This window comes from Pavona decussata, unplaced genomic scaffold (genome assembly GCF_977016875.1).
Source record: "Pavona decussata unplaced genomic scaffold, jaPavDecu1.1 SCAFFOLD_210, whole genome shotgun sequence".
In the NCBI taxonomy this organism is placed as follows: Eukaryota; Metazoa; Cnidaria; class Anthozoa; order Scleractinia; family Agariciidae; genus Pavona; species Pavona decussata.
The window spans coordinates 19,916-37,666 of NW_028145615.1; the positions used below are offsets into that span (position 1 = coordinate 19,916).

At 40.3% G+C, this 17,751-nt stretch overlaps 1 protein-coding gene across 1 annotated transcript; it reads right to left on the bottom strand.

Moving 5' to 3' along the window:
- Window positions 1–1,811: 1,811 nt before the first annotated feature.
- Window positions 1,812–16,067, bottom strand: LOC146460548 (dynamin-A-like). Its single transcript, XM_085087990.1, has 8 exons — window positions 15,906–16,067; window positions 11,273–11,735; window positions 10,324–10,656; window positions 8,421–8,635; window positions 7,734–7,931; window positions 6,896–7,085; window positions 4,516–4,967; window positions 1,812–2,415 (listed from the first exon to the last, which is right to left on the bottom strand). The coding sequence occupies exons 2-8, from the start codon at window positions 11,715–11,717 to the stop codon at window positions 2,098–2,100; spliced, it is 2,151 nt and encodes a 716-aa protein (XP_084944116.1). The 5' UTR covers window positions 11,718–11,735; window positions 15,906–16,067; the 3' UTR covers window positions 1,812–2,097.
- Between the last annotated feature and the right edge of the window lie 1,684 nt (window positions 16,068–17,751).

A 17,751-nucleotide genomic window follows, 5' to 3' on the forward strand; every position in this document is an offset into this window, starting at 1 on the left:
TTGTTAATGTCACTAGGGATCTCGGAGTGTCGTAAAACTCCCTTGGGAATCATTTTTAGCTGCAAATAACGCCCGGAAAAAGAAGTTTCTGTTTGACTGTTACCCTGACTTCGTCTTTTGTGGGCTATTTCTTTGTCCAGGGACGTTTTCGGACACACTGATTCGATTGGAAGCTTTAAACCGACCTTTTTCCATGGTTCTTGGCCAAAAATAGCCAAATTTTGCAGATAACGCCCTGACAGAGAATTTTCTGTTCAACTCTCACCCTGACTTTATCTATTGTGGGCTATTTCTTTGTCCCTGGTCCCTTGAGGGGCCTAAAAATTGTCTCAGGGGACGTTTTCGGACACACTGATTCGATTGGAAGCTTTTAAAAGAATACTTGTATTTGGTCCAAAAATCGATATTTTTCCAAAGGATTAGTCCATGTTTTTTGGCCAAAAATGAAAAAAAAAAATTAAAGTCGGCATTTTTCACTTGTTTTTGTCCCTAGGGATCTCGGCGTGTCCTAAAACCGTCTTGGGAATCATTTTTAATTGAAAAAAACGGCCTGACAAAGAATGTTCTGTTTAACTCTCACCCTGACTTCGTCTTTTGTGGGCTATTTTTTTGTCTATGGTCCATTATTGGGAGGCCTAAAAAGTGTCTCAGGGGACGTTTTCGGACACACTGATTCGATTGGATGCTTTTAATAGAATATTTGTATTCGGTCCAAAAATCGACTTACTTCCATGGTTTTGACAAAAAAATGACCAAATTTTGAAGTGGGCACTTTTCACTTGTTTATGTCCCTACGGATCTCGGCGTGTCCTAAAACTCCATTGGGAATGATTGCTTAGTGGAAATAACGCGCTGACAAAGAATTGTCTTTTTAACTCTCACCCTGACTTCATCTTTTGTGGGGTATTCTTTTGTCCCTGGTCCCTTTGGAGGCCTAAAAAGTATCTCACGGTACGTCTTCGAACAAACTGATGATTTTATTGGAGGGTTTTAAAGCATATTAATATTTCGTCCAAAAATTGACGTTTATCCAAAGGGCTAGTCCATGGTTTTTGGTCAAAAATGAACAAATTTTTAAGTCGGCATTTTTCACTTGTTTATGTCCCTAGGGATCTCGGCGTGTCGTAGAATTCCCTCTGGAATCATTTTCAAGTGCAAATAATGCCCTGACAGAGAATGCCATATTTCTTTGTCCCTGGTCCCTTGGGAGGCCTAAAAATTGTGTCAGGGGACGTTTACGGACACACTGATTCGATTGGAAGCTTTGAAAAAAATACTCTATTTGGTCCAAAAATCGACTTTTTTCCAAGGGGTTAGTCCATGGTTTTTGAAATCGGCATTTTTCATAAATAGACTTTTTTCCGAGGGGTAGTCCAGGGTTTGGGTCAAAAATGACCGAATTTTGAAGTCGGCATGTTTCACTTATGTATTTCCCTTGGGATCTCGGCGTGTCGTAAAACTCCCTTGGAAATCAGTTGGAAGTGGAAATAACGTTCTAAGAAAGAATTTTAATGCATAAGAATAAAAACTAGGCCTTTGTGTATGGTATTAGGATGAAAATGATGCAAAAATTCATAGTGCATAGTATTAGGACGTAAATTTGGCCAAAATCCATAGTGTATAGCATTAGACTGAAAATTAGGCCAAAATCCATAGTGCATTGTGGTGATGGTGGGCGGTCACTTCTCCAAACCCAGAGCCAATTTCAGACTAAACATGTAATTTTCCGATAACCCTTTTTCAGGTGTGGTTTCTAGAATCCACAATCCATATCCTCTCGAACATCATGTCACAAAAAAGACCACAAAAAAGAATGTGCAAAGTGGATTTAATCCTCACCATTACTGATATCATTTATAGATATTAAAGTTACAAACACAATATTTGACTCCAAATTTCGTTATTGATTCAGTTATTACTCGTGTAGCTTCTTTTCTTTTCTAACAGTAGCTCATGACCCTGGGCCCTTTTATCCGTGCTTTATCCAGTCTTTATTTTCGTTTTGTAACTAACCTACTTATAGTCCAAAAATTGAAAGCGGAATACAAAAGAACAACAGTCTAAAACCAGTGTTACCATGGTTTCCAGACTCGGTGCTCAAAACTGTAGCTTCTCTCCCTTCTTTGGTCCCTGCTGCATGCGCAGTAGTTTCTCCATCACGTTATCAGTGCGAGGCAGCGCCTCCTCCAGAGCTTCGAACTGGGCCCGACACAGGTCTCGCTTGTCACGGATCTCCTGCTTTTCTTGAAGAAACTCGACCAAGTCTTCCCCCTCCAAGGCGCGGCCAAGATCATCCACCAGTTGGGTGATAAAGAAATGCAGGATGCAGCGGGGAACTGTGTCACAAACGTTTAACTTCAGCACGTTGAAGCAGCGCACCACATTCAGTTTGATTTTCTTCATATCTTCGATCTCCTAAAAAACGAGGAACGCAATGCGCCAAATTCACATAAATGAACACCTTTGGAAGCACCAAACACCTTATAAAGCACCTTATAAAGCAGTCACCTTTTTAATAGAAATGAACGTCGAAAAGCAATCCATCGTCAAACGACTCTTTATTACGACTCTTTATTGCTTGAGTTCCAGTCAGCGGCACCTTATCTTTGGAATGTATTACCTTCAACAATTCGCAACATAAAGACATTGGACACTTTCAAGAGATGGGTGTCCATCTTAGAGAGATGTCTGCCTCACTGAAGTGAGGCAGTTTGTGGTGAACACCCATCTCAGTGAGGCAGACACCTCTAAGATGGACACCCATCTCAGTGAGGCAGACACCTCTCTAAGATGGACACCCATCTCAGTGAGGCAGACACCTCTCTAAGATGGACATCCATCTCAGTGAGGCAGACATCTCTCTAAGATGGACACCCATCGCAGTGAGGCAGACACCTCTCTAAGATGGACACCCATCTCAGTGAGGCAGACACCTCTCTAAGATGGACACTCATCTCAGTGAGGCAGACATCTCTCTAAGATTGACACCCATCTCAGTGAGGCAGACACCTCTCTAAGATGGACACCCATCTCAGTGAGGCAGACATCTCTCTAAGATGGACACCCATCTCAGTGAGGCAGACACCTCTCTAAGATGGACACCCATCTCAGTGAGGCAGACATCTCTCTACGATGGACACCCATCTCTTGAAAGTGTCCAATGTCTTTGTGTTGCGAATTGTTGAAGGTAATGCATTCCAAAGATAAGGTGCCTCTGACTGGAACTCAAATAATAAAGAGTTGTTTGACAAAAGAGAGTACCTGGATTTCTTCTTGATACTAATTAATTCAAACAAATAATTAGGAGTTAGACCATATAACCAAACACTTAAATGTCAAAAGCAGAATCTTAAACTTTATACGGAAATTAATCGGGAGCCAATGAAGGTGAGAAAAGAAATGGTGTAACATGACAGAATCTTGATGTTCCCGTGACCAACCGAGCTGCGGCATTTTGTATCCGTTGAAGTTTCATGATATGTGAATTCGGGAGGCCATATAGTAAGTAGGCTGTTACGGTAATCTACTCTACTGGTTATAAAGACATAAACTAATGATTCAGTGACTGGACGACTTAAATATTTCCTCATTCTACGTATATTATGAAGATAATAGAAAGCGCATGAGCAAGTTATGTTAATATGACTTGAAGTCATATTAACGTAACAAAATATATATGTGAATTCCTGTTATCATATAAAGTTGGATTAATGTGGAAAATTAGCTATATTATTGAAAAACAGATTCTACTAACGTTTGTGGTGATATGTGAATAATTTAACACGACCCATCCCTAATGCAGTGCATTTTTGTCCCCGACCCACCCTTTGCAATGTGTTAAAAGCAAGTGAATACAATAAAATCTGCGATTCCACAGCGACAAACCAATGAGTGGTGCCGGATCACTTGTAGACCTGGATCAGCAAATTATCTCAAATACAAAATATTAACGGCAGACTGATCCCAACGGCGGAGGTGACGAGCTTGATAGAACAAACAACAAAAGCTAGAATAACTGAAATATATTTGTTTTTTTAAAAAACAAATTCCCAAAAAAATTTGGGCCAAAAAAATTTGTTTTTTTAAAAAACAAATATATTCCAGTTATTCTAGCTTTTGTTGTTTGTTCTATCAAGCTCGTCACCTCCGCCGTTGGGATCAGTCTGCTGTTAATATTTTGTAAAAGCAAGTGACCCACCCCCAATTTTTCATAGCCCACCCCTCCCCCTACTTTATGACTGGTCCCTTAGCATACTCATTTTCGAGTCAAACCAGGTTCCTAAGTTTCGAACTTCACATGGTGGAGCAATTTGGGAGTCGTCAACCAATAAGATACTGATGTTACACCCATCTCAGTGAGGCAGACATCTCTCTAAGATGGACATCCATCTCAGTGAGGCAGACAACTCTCTGAGATACACGTGATGTATACGGACTCATTATACCACCTTATATTATTCATTTCATGAGGTGATCATATGGTGAACGCCCGTCAAGTGTGCTAAATGTACTAACCTTGTAGTTTCCTCGCCTATTTTGGCTCTCGATCTCATCAATCATTTTTTCAGGATAAAGCTTTTTGGCCAGGTACTTCAAATGACTCATCGTTTGAGACACCATGCAAGGGTGGGTTTTGTTCTGGTGCGTTGTTACGGCATCCCACGTGCTTATTTCGTTAGGAAACGGTACCGGGGCAAACACCACGTCAGTACTCTTCTTCTGCATCTCTAGAAATTGCTGGATAAACATGATCGTCTGATCACGTTTAGTTTCGAAAATTTTGGTCACCACTTTGACCTCCACTGCTTGCTTGAGGGTAGGGAACTTGGACAGGCTAAGGTCGATCGCGTCCTGAACAATCTTTCGCAGAGTTTTCTCCACGTTGTTCACAAGACCTTCAGATATCGGCATCAGTTGATCGACCGGGGCTTGGAATTCAACTACTTCAAATCTTTGCGCCATTGATCCTTAGGATAAAGATACAACACCGTTTAAAATCGTTTCCTATGCAAAGTCAAATACCAATTCAAGCCGTGTATCTTCGGTTCCTCCGAGAATAAAGCGTTTAGGAGTAACACTACTTTTCCGGGAGCATTCTTTCTTGAGTCTATGAGAGAGAGCACTTATCCCTTGTCCCCTTAAACGTTCTTCGGTTCTCAAAAGGATATGTTGGTTTCTGCTCCCTTAAAATAAGTACACAGTTCTTAGTTTACACTTCAGTACTTTGTATCCATTCTTAGCGCACACAAACTGGGGATCTCGTGTCCCATAGAGCACATCATTGCAGTCCCAAATTTGATGCTCCACATCCCAGATCCCCTTCAGTCAAACTCTCATATAACTTTATTATGTATCTCAGCTCCCTATAACCACCCATTAGTCTTCGTTTTCATTAGTATTCTACAAAAATTTGGTCGTAGCTAAAAAAAATTAGACTACGTTCGCAGTCTTCTATCTCGTCTTCCAAACAAAGGCGAGCGCGCGAGGTGTACGTGAAAAAAAAAGGAGTGCCGCAAGGTCATCTTCTTTCTTTCCATTACCCCTTTCGCGCGCCTCTCGTAGTGAGCAAGCGGAAAGACTGGGGACTTGTTTTCTTTACCGAAAAATCAAGGAGGAGCAGCCAAGTGATTATTCACTCATAGATAACTCGGACGACTAGTCTGACTGTTTTAATCGACAACTAAATTATTGTTATCGGAAAACAGGGATTCCGAGTCGTCGTCTAGACCACGACCAAGACCTCTCTGTATATCGCCAGTTGGTGAGGGAGCTTTCCTGTTAATATATTAATTATTATTTATAAATTCTACTGTCCAAGCCAAGACGGTAGGCAACGCACCTGTTCTGTATTAGTGAATTTCACGGCGGTCAAAAGTAAAAGAAACAATAAAAGCCCGTTAAAGACAAGATAACATTAAAAGGTCAAAGATGACAAGATTTTGTGGATCTGTGAGTTTTACGATTTACTAAAAACGTTTCAAGCTTGTTTAAAGTGAAGTGTGCGGAGACTGTAATCTCGTACCCAGATCTCCCACGACCTCCCCTAACCGACTGAGATCTGGGTACGAGATTACGAAGACTGATCACCACTTTGTGTGTATTTGAACTGTTTGAATGCCTGACATTTGCAAAACCGATTCACCTAATCTCACGGTTTCGTAAACCTTTTTAGTAAAATCATAAAATGATTTAGTAAACTCAGACTCACTAAACACTTGGCATCTTTGAGCTGTTAATGTAAAAACCTAATATTGAAGGGACTTTTCTTTCGTACATTAATGGATGGGCAATCACAATTCAGCCAATAATAATAATAATAATAATAATAATAATAATAATAATAATAATAATAATAATAATAATAATCTTTAAACAGGGTGCGTTCTCACAAAAGTGGTTTTCAGAACGGCCCTGTATAAAATAAATAAATAAATAGATAAGAATAAAATAAATAAAATTTACAGACATAACTATACTTAGTCTATTACAATGATATAAGATAAAAGGATAACATAGCTACATTACTATACATAAAATTATAATTTAAAAAGGTAATAGTTGGATATTAACAAAATACTACGATAAAAGCTGCACTTTCTTTTTAAGCAATAAAATCGATTTAGTTCCCTGAATTTCTGGATTAGATTCAATTTAATTCTGAACAACGAAGGGTCAATTTAATTCTGCACAATCACGTTGAACATTAACTAATTACACTTATTGGTAGACAGAAGTGATTTCAAGATTTTTTTAACTCGTCTAAGAGGACACACAATGTGGGCATTCTGACACTCTAACTCCCAACCCATCGCGAAACGCAGTCAATCGCTGCAGTAGATTTTCCCGCTAAGAGAGGATCAAAATATTTCCAGGTCAATAATTTAAGTATCTTAACCTGCGTTTCCTATGGTGCCGTAAGCGGTGGCGCCTGTTGGAATCATACGTCTCCCTTGGTATTTCTCGTAGAGTAGTTTCTGAAGCAGCTGACTATTTTCGCTGCTGTCTCCCAGAGGAGCGGCCACGCCCTCAAGTTTTTTCTGCTGTGTTCGAATCTCATCGTCACTTCGCGAAGCTAGAGGGTCCACCTACGCACAACACAAAAACAAATCTTGACTTAAACCCAGTCGATGATTATGGGATTTTGAGGAAAAAGCGGACTGAATACTTTCTCTGTAGGAGCAACAGTTTGTATTTTACCGCTCCAAAGGGTTCAGGTTTTTTGGAACTTATTGTAATTATCGTATTAATAGCCAATCCAAACCATACATAAAATAATGTCGGATATTTAATTTCTGGTCTACTGTTATTAGGTTTCCTTGAATTGATCCGGCATCCTTCCAGTTGGCTTCAATTTTCATCTCCTTATAATACGGAGGCGAAAAGCTAACAACGAATGTCTATATCACCTAGGTAGAGCATCTGATGGTAGTGGAGAGGCTAGGCTCGTCATGGTCCCAAAGGGGTTAGGGCTCCTGTCGTCCGAGCCAAAAAATGCAGTGCTCCAGGGATCCAAGTAAATCATAGATTTAGCGCCCCAAGGCCCCTCTCCATAATTCAACTTGGCCTGAGTCTGCATTATTGTCCGAACTTGAAGAAGAGAAAGGCTTTGGGATTTCGGCAACCCCCACTTAAGCATCCTGGCTCGTGGATTCAATTCCGTCGGGGGACTCCCAGCTCTCGTAGAAAACTGGATACAATTTGTTTTTTAATAACTTCGTAGTTAACCACCTTACCTTAAAAACATCGTCATGGAATTTGTTGAACAATCGTCTCACTTCCTCGCCTCCTCCAATGGATGTGGATGTGTTATTAAACAACAGCTTCTTAAGCTCATCGATGAGATTGTGTTTGATTTTCATCACAAGGGCTCCTCTTCCTTCGCTCGACTCTGGTACCTCGCTAAGAGCCAATATTTTGAGCTCCTTTTCTACCTAAAACCATCATCAGTTCGGTTAGTTTTTTCAACAGACAGGCTGTAATTGAACAAGTAAATGAGCTCCCTAACCATACGGAGCGGTATTCCGTGTAGTAAAACCAAAACAAACGTCCTCTCTCTGGGCAATCACAACGGACGTACACAACACAATGAACCAATCAGAATTCGAAGCAAATACAAGCAGTCTGCGCCAAGTGCGGGAAAACGCGTGCGAGCAAGTCGCGATTAGTTTTGGTTTTGTTCTCATTGGTTGAGACAGTGGTGCAAATTTTGTTGACAAATCACAGAACATAGTGAAGCAAAACCAAAGCAAACAGGAATAAATTTCGACACTCAACTGAAAACTGCTCTATACAAAAAGTAATAAAGTTAACTTTGTGAGAGGAAAATAGCACAAAGTCGAACAGGGTGCAGATTGGTTTGTGATCTGTAACTTGGATTTCAGTAAACGCGGCGAAACTGCTTATTAATTAATAGAGCTTACCTCTGACTTTCGGTTTCTCATTTCTCGCACTAAGATAGGAATCTCTTTGATCATTTTGCTTGCCAGTAAAGAGATCATGGTCTCCATAAGCCGGTCAATTCCACACAGATGCTGAATGCCTTTGTACTGCGGATGCCTGGCGAACCATTCCTTTTCCTTTTCACGGGTCGTTGGTGCGTCCCAGTCCTTCTCGACCGAGTCCGTGCCATCTTTACCTGTTTGTCGAAAACAAAATTTTGTTTTTATTGATTCAACCATCACTTAATGGACCAATCTTCATTTAAGGCGCTAGTGGAGCAGAAAAAGACTCTTTTAACTTGGAATTTTTTCGCAGCAAAACTGCCATATACTCATGCTTCTGAGGAATGACTAAGACTGGTAAGAAGGCCGATGCCACACTGAATGACAGGCAGCTAAAAGACGTCTTTTTTGTTTGGCTGGCTGCGGCAATTAAGGAGTCCTGGCTCACCTATAACAAATACCCTAAAACGAAGAAATCTTAAAGCCTGGTTCACACTTGTGACATAAGCATAAGCATAAGAATGTGTAGTGTGAACCGGTGTGACATAAGCATAAGCATAAGCATAAGCATAAGCATAAGCATAAGCATAAGCATAAGCATAAGCATAAGCATAAGCATAAGCATAAGCATAAGCATAAGCATAAGCATAAGAAAAAGGAAACTTTTTCTTTTTCTTTTTCTTATGCTTATGCTTATGTCACGTTATCACAAGTGTGAACCGGTTCGACATAAGCATAAGCATAAGCATAACGAGGCAGCAGTGTTTGATATCAGCGGAAATATAATTGAAAATAGTGCCCAATCTCTGCCGGCTGATCTGCAGTTCCAAGATGGCGTCTTCCGCGGATTTTTCGGAAAAATTAGCCGAAGCTGTTCGCATTTATCCTTGTTTATACGACAAGGCATCACCTGATTTTAAAGACAACAAGAAAAGAAACCTAGCCTGGCGAGATGTCGCCAAAGCCGTCGGCATAGAGAATGGTAAGTTGACATGATTTGTCTGAGTACTCAGCCTGTATGAAGAGTTTTTTGAATTTCCCGCTTGTCCTGGATCAAAGTCTGAAGCCCAATGCGCCTGCGTATGTCGCCTTTTTTATGCTTATGTCAGAAGTGTGAACATTCTTATGCTTATGCTTATGTTTATGCTTATGCTTATGTCACAAGTGTGAACCAAGCTTTAGTCTGCCTCGATCAGCTATGCTATATGCAGACTGCGTATTTCTGTAATTAATATAAAGATTAATTTTATAAAAAAAAAAAAGAAAAACAGAAAAAGGCGACCTCTCAAAACGGTTGTAGAAAGAGGGAAAACTAAAAACTGGAGGAAATATGTAGGGTACTCGGGCTCATATGGCTTTTCTTTTTTCTGAGTAGCTTATACGAAATTTCGTCTCGTGACAAATTGAAAGAAATATTTCGAACTTCGTATATAGCTTAATCACTTGTACGACACTAAAATTGAATAATTTTCATTGTTTGACAATGTTAAGTGTCAGCATGCAAAATTCAAAAACTTAGTTTAAGCCCCATGGCATTTCTAATGTTGTACTTAATACCAACCGTAATCAAGTTGTAAATTTGCATTGGACAATGTAGTTCTATTTATGTTGTACGCATGGTGTAAGCTAGTTGCCGGAACGCCACAGTAACCGTAAGTTAAATTTTACCGTTTTAAACGGTCTTAACGATAATTCAAAACACAATTCTACGTCTGCGGCTGCTGGGTCCCAGCAGTGAACACACAAAAGTAAATTCAAACTTTTCCTGGCTTTCGAAAAAAGCAACAAATATATAACGTTGCTTCTAAATGACGACCGTCAGGTGGATGTAGTCTACATAGCAATAAATGCGGATAACAAAAACAGTCCCAAAGCTTCTTACCTCTTAACAAAATGAAGCGATTGTCCTCCAGAGTAAAACTTGACATATTCAAGGCGACTTTCCTTCCCATATCATCCGAGTCTCTGAGCCTGTCCGGCTTGGTCAGGACACAGATGGTCCGGCTCTTAAAATCCGTGGCCTGGGTCATGACAAGGTTGATGGCACTGTCCCCGGTAGGGTCCCCAACTTCGGACACTATCACGATGATGCTCTTGGTGTTCTTCTTGATGTACTCCAGCACGAGCTCTTGGGTCACGTGGTTCATTCGGACGTCATCGTTGGCGAAGTGGGCGCCGGGAAGGTCCACCAAAGTGAGGGTCGTAAGTTCGGGGCCTGGGGAAGAGGGAAGAAAGCATTTTCAGCGGCTGTTTCCATAAGATCCTCATCGCCAATTGGCCGCAAATAGACTTGCTTCATATCTTGCATGTGAATTCAACTTTGTCCAGTTACTTTCAACACACTTTTAGTTTGGGCCCTGAACGCTTTTTTCCTCACTTTCAAACGGGGGGGGGGACTCAGTGGGCTAAAATTGGGCTAGGTTAATTTTTTTTCAGTCCTGTCATAGGGACAGAGAGCTTGTTAGAGAGGAGTTGCTTCATAGAGAGAGGTGGATCGTTATAGGGCTTTACAGCATGTTAGCTGACTCTGTTTGAGCGCAGTTGCTTTTAAATACAGATTCTATGAGATTCGTGTAACATAGGCAACAGGTGATTTCTATAAAATGTCCATAATATCGTAGGTTATCCAGCCAGTGCATGACTTGATCTGATATGATATATGATACGATGATATGATGTGGCACGGGATAGGTTAGGATAGAATAAAATACGATATACGGGATAGGATAGGATAGTACGATACGATAAGATAGGATACGATATGACTTGATTTGATGGATACAATTTAATGTGATCTGATGTGATGTGTGCATTGTTCTTGTACACCTCACCTTGCAGAGTTACGTTAACCGGGGTCTTGGAAATCGGAGTTCCCGGTTCCTTGGGGAGACGACTATCAACTTGCTTTAGAAACTCCTCTACCACGCCGTCCTTGGGGTTTTCCACCGCACCCCCAATATCCGGGATCTTGTCGCATTTTACTTCCACGATTGGTTTCTCGCCATTACGAAGATTGAGTATTATGGGGTATGTGGTGCGCGCCTGCAGGGTATTGGCTGTTTCATTGCGTCGCATAGGAAGAAGATAACGACCGATAAGCCGGTTGATAAGCGTTGTTTTCGCCATGTTTTGTCGACCAACCATAACTAGATGCGGAATGTCGAAATTTTGCCTAAGTGTATCGTTGCTGATCATGCGCTGAATGAAATCCAACACGACGCCAAACTCGCTACTGCGGCCATATTTGGAAACCGGTGACTGAACTGTTCCAGACATCTTGTGAGACTGAAAAGGCTGTAATGAAAACATACGGCACGCAGTGCGTGAATAGTTGTTAAACATAAACGCGTATATCAAAATGACCAAATTTCCTGAAACGTTTAGCGAATATTGATTTTATGGTATCACGTGATATCTGATGCTGATTTCACCTTTTTGATTGGCGCAACTGTACAGATTGATGAATTTACCAAAGCACAAGTTCTGAATCACGCCATTTACATCCAAATATTTTCTGTGTGTACCGTAGTTTATGCAACACTGACCGAAGGGTCGTTTGCACGACAGGGAAAATGTTACCTACCCATTAAAAATTGTTATGGGACCAATAATCCCTTTCATTCTGGATCCATAGGCGCCTATGGACCAAGAACGGAACGACTATTTATTTACCACCATTTCTTCATGAGGGTAGGAAAGAAAGGAAGGAAATTATCATAAAATACTTGATGCACGCAAAAAATCTAGCCGTTACACAATTTTTTAAGGCCATCAGCCCTAAGACATCGGACATACATCATCATCATCATCATCATCAAGTCGATCTTTATCAGTTCTCGATGAACGCCTTGCACAATTGCATGTCCAGCTTGCGATATCATATTTTAGTTCTGCCACGCTGTAATCCGTGAGATCATTTCTCCAAAATATAATATAATATAGAAACAAGTTCTCCTTCTCATTCTGAGAAATGGTGCGGGGCTTTTTACTTACAAATCTCTTCTTGTGGTTATTTTAAGGTTCCGCTATGGTCGCCATTTTCGGGCCGGCGCCTGCGACCGTCATGCTCTCAGAACATCAAGTGTATTTTGAAATCGCTATTGTTTTGTTTTATAATCCTGCTTCAGCAACGCTCTAACGTAGTGCATAATAGAGGCCTCTACCTGGTAATATTACTGAGTTGGACGATGGTTATAAGCAAATGTTCGACCCGCATCTGTGTGGTGCAGGTCGAACATTTGCTTAAAACGAAACTAACTTACAAGGTCAGAAACCAGCCTACGGGCCTGGATATGTGCCATTTTGAAAAAAACATGTATTTCAATTTAGCCGTTTAGTATACAGCTTTTATAATTAAAGTTCTCGGATTTTAAAGCCCCGAGCGTACGTGACAATACTGAAAGGTAGTATGGGTAGCTATAAACTACATGTCGTAATTCGGATGTAATTTTACGGATTTTAGTACCATAGGATAGTTGAAAATGTCTTAGCTACATCCCTGTCATAGACATTTGCTTCTGTATTTACTTTCTGAGAAGCTGAGTTTAATTAATTAATTTAAACATAATTACTCATGACACTTTGAAGTATTGTTGCGTACGCTTTCCGACAACGTTATTTGAAATGGCTGTATTCTTTGGAGGTTTAGAAGTTGTACCCACGGTATCCACCACAGCAAGAACGAATGCAAATTAACAGATTCACCTCTTTTAACGTCTGCTAGTTAGGTTCACCGGGGTTTTTGTCAAGAATGTATAAGGCTCAAGATTGTTTTTCTGTTGGTTTTCAAGTGCTATTTTTCAGTCACGTTATTAATTCGTCCGTTGGAATGTTTGAAACCGATTAGGTGATATCTTCACGATCCATGGTTGAGCGTGCTGTTACATTCAATTACTGGCCGGACCACGACCAAATTTTTCTAGTATTGTAGTGTTGTGAATTGCGATAATCATGGTTGTTGTGAGTTGAAACACCTGTCTTCAGTTGCAAGAACCTTTCTCCTTTTTTGTAATACCGTACCCATCATAAATTGTTTTTGTTTAAAATAAGGCTTCACATGTTTTGACTAAACACGGGGGTTCGATTCTATGTTAGCTTAACCTTTCAGTTTAATATTCCTCCACCTCAAACCTGAGAGTGGAATCTTTAAACCTTTAAGCTGAACTTTGTCACTTTACAAGACTCTCCCCACCACATGAGTTCAAAAGAGCGAGAAACTGGAACAAGAGAAAAAACAGAGAAGAGACGGGGGGGAGTGGCGGCCTGTCCTCTTTAAATAATTTTATCTGTTGTGGAAAGAGTTGCTGTTTCTTAAGAAAACCCTGATAGCACCCAGCAAGGGGCACAATTAAAGGTTGTATCACATTGGATTAAGATCCTTGAGGAATGATATGTTTTCCCCAAAATCTTTGTGTTTATTTAAATATCTTAAATTTAGAGATATTTCCTTAAAAAAAAAAACCTTAGGAAAAAATGTTGAAAAGCTTATTAAACGTTATCAATCATCAAGATTCACATCAGAATATTTTCTAGATATGTCTAAATATATCTTTAGTTAGTTCATTGATTATTTACCACAATTTACAATGACAACATTTTACTGATATTACAATTTATAATGAGAGGGAAAAAACACAAATTTATACTCATAAATTCAACTAAACAAATATACTCAAGAGGCGAGGAAGCCTAAAAGAATCAAGAAGGCTTAGGGGGTTAGGCTTCCTCCTTAAATAAACGTGAATTAAAGTAAATATCATATGTAGCTACATTATGATAATCCATGTAAGTGTTTGAGGTGACTGAGGTTTTGACAACCTGAGCGGAAGTCATCACCAGAGTCAAGTAAATTGTGGATCGTCAGTGAATGGTATTCAAGTAAGACGCTGGATAGAATTTTTATTCCGTTGCGAAAAATACTCCGGCCTGGTGTGAACAGAAGTGGCCCAAAACCGCCGCCATCTTTCCACTAGAATCCAATCCTCGCTCCTCGTTGTCGAGTTCCGTTCCGGTTCACACTACTCAAGGACGTGTTACGAAAACCTATCCACATGTGACGATTCACTTTCAAGACCAAAGCATCGCAGCATCGCTCCGGCACAAAAAATCGTTCCGAAATCGGCGTTTTTCGTGTGAATGAAAGCCCTATCCGATATGCTCTTGATGCCGGCACAAGAGTTATCCGGTATACAGTAGAGTCTAATCGTCAACGGACAGGTTTTGGCGTCCAATGACATGTATTTGATTACAAATGAGGCTAATAACTACATAGGCCAAACTTTTTTTAGCTTTGCTTTAAAAGAGGAGGAAAGTCGAATTAACATCATATGTTTCCAAAATATTACATAATTTTGTTCCAGTGTAGCAGACCGAGAATTGTCATATATTTAAAATTACGTTGACGATAGAAATGACCACGTGACCATGTTTACCCTACATTTGCCGCTCGCTGTTTTCAGTTTCTCCGAAAAATTGAATAGATTTGCGTTAGCATCAAAGGCCAGAATTATTTTGCACTATTCTTATCTATGTTCTTATTTTTTCAAGAAAGAAACGCGAATCTCACGTTTACCGTTTGCCGCTAACGCGATCCTAAATCTCTCTCTCTCCCTTGTTCGGCACAAGGATAAACTATATGTAAATCAATTAGCGTGTCTTTATATCGTTTCGTTTGTAGATTTCCAGCTTTTTAGGTTTTATACAGCATGATGTCAAAAACCATTGAAAAATAGGCTGTCCGTTAAATTAGATCTACACCTCTAAGTACGACATAAGAGCTAAACCGGGTGCGAGTCCAGCGAATCGGAAGGTACTGGTGGTCTGAGAATACGAGCTTTCCTCTGTGGGTCTTACCTTCCTTCTAAGCTTTTTCCAAGTGCGCTTGCACTCAAGGTGAATGTAAAATCAAACCGTCCTGACTCAAAGAGTTGAAATGGTGACCAAGCAGTAAAGCGCTCAAACACGCAGCTATATTTAAAAGCCGAGAGCGTGAGGTCAAGCGAACGCACAAACGCAAAGTAAGTCGAACACATTTATTGTTCTTGTCCAAACTTCACTGGGAACAGACCTATGTTCTACTCGTACTAACACAAGAGTAGAGTCATGTGTATGAGTTCAATTAGTTCTCACGATGGAATAGCTGTTAATATAACCTTCCGCTATTAGTCTGTTTATGTGCTTAGCACTAATTGCTCGGCGGTGTCAGGTGATTTTGGGTTTCGCTGAGTGAAAGCTCGTGCTTTTCGAAGCACCACTGCAACAGGTTTCACTAACGCCTCGTCTACTTTCACCGAAAAATTATAAATTAAAACACTGAAATTGTGCTTGTGTCTTTCTTGGAAGCCGGGCTTCACTAAACTTGTTTACTATCAAACTATATTCCCATAGTTACTCACCTTTCGGGCTTTCTGACACCGATATTTTCCTAACATTGAATTTTATCATACATAAGTTTACTTATCATACCTTAATTTGGCTGAATCCGTTGACCAGTGTCTCAAGAAACACTGAAGAAACTTTCGGACGATATTCAAGTGAATTTGCTTCTGGTTTCTTCGGAGCTCAGAAGGGTAAAAAAGCGAGTCTTCCGCTTTACCCAGAATCAATTTTTAGCTTTCTTGGAAAAGCGTTATATTATGGACACCAGGCCCCCAGCAACCAAGTCAAGCATCTCGCAGGCGGAAATAGACTATGTTCGAGTCTTCCGCTTTAATTTCTCGGAATCTATTTTCCACTTAATTGGAAAAGTGCTATATTGTGCATATGAGTCTTCCGCTTCACCCGCAATCTATTTTTGCAGATTTCCAGCTTTCTTGGAAAAGTGCTAAATTATAGATATCAAGTCCCCAGCGACAAAGTCAAGCTCTACTGGCGGAAAGAGGGATCTAAACGATCTCAAGGTGGGGGAGGGGGGGGGGGGGAATGCTTTGACGGTTGAGGGTTAAATCTGAGGGCTTTTGACGGTTGACGGTTATCAAGGGGGAAATTTCTTCCTTGAGTTAAAGTTAATATTAACTTTTGTGTTTTGTTGTGTGGTCAGAAACACGTTATCAATTTAATAAATCATTAATATTTTGAAACCGGAAGTAATTCCAAACGGAAGTTAGCTGTGATGTCAATTTAGACCCATAAAATGAGTATATTTGGGAACATGGAAACTGGTTTATCAGTTGAAACGATTTTTTGAGAGCCAAAAGTCCGGGGTAAGTAGCTGAAATAGTGATATTTGAAAGACCTTAGAAGGCTTGATTGGAGGGAAGGAACGTTAGGTGCTATCATGAGCAGACGTAGTAAGACGTGCATCAGTCACGCTACTCGCCGCCGTTCTCACACGTTTTGATGTCATCTGTACGTTATCAGAGTACAGACACATGGCAAAATGAAATCTTTTTATTAAACTAGTAATAATCTAAGATTAGGGAGTGCATTCGATGTCGCCAGGCTCTCTCTCCTTTGCCAAGTTGGTGATGATGTCATCCCCCCCTGCAAAATCTGCGGGAGATGCCAGATACGAGTCATTCATCCAATCAACGTTGTCCCATACAACCTCGACTCCAATTTGTATTAGGAGTGCGTTCTTGCTACGTCCAGCGCACTAATGTATTATGTAAAGCCCTTTTCATTTGTCAATAAAGTATTCAAAAAATAAGTTTACTGTATGGAATACGTTTTAACCATCTTCTGTTGTAATCATCACGGTGAGTTTCATGTGTTCAGTTTTCTTAGCCCTAGATGTTTTGCATTTGACGGAATCGAATGAGCTGCATCAATGCGTCTTGGAGATAGAATAATTACCTCAAATAATAGGATTTTGCGTGATCAGAGATCAAGACAATTAAACGCTGCACATTGCGTGATCAGTGATCAAGCCAATTAAACGCTGCACATTGCGTGATCAGTGATCAAGTCAATTAAACGCTGCACATTGCGTGACCAAGCCAATTAAACGCTGCAAATTGCGTGATCAGTGATCAAGCCAATTACACGCTGCACATTGCGTGACCAAGCCAATTAAACGCTGCAAATTGCGTGATCAGTGATCAAGCCAATTACACGCTGCACATTGCGTGACCAAGCCAATTAAACGCTGCAAATTGCGTGATCAGTGATCAAGCCAATTAAACGCTGCACATTGCGTGACCAAGCCAATTAAACTCTGCACAATGGGTGATCAGTGATCAAGAAAATTAAACGCTGCACATTAACTAATCAGGTCAATAAAATGTTCCCGTTTAACAGAAAGGCTTTATTTCAATACAACGTGACCATTTTAATTATAGAAGTTTGGCATATTTTCTTGAGATGCCAATCA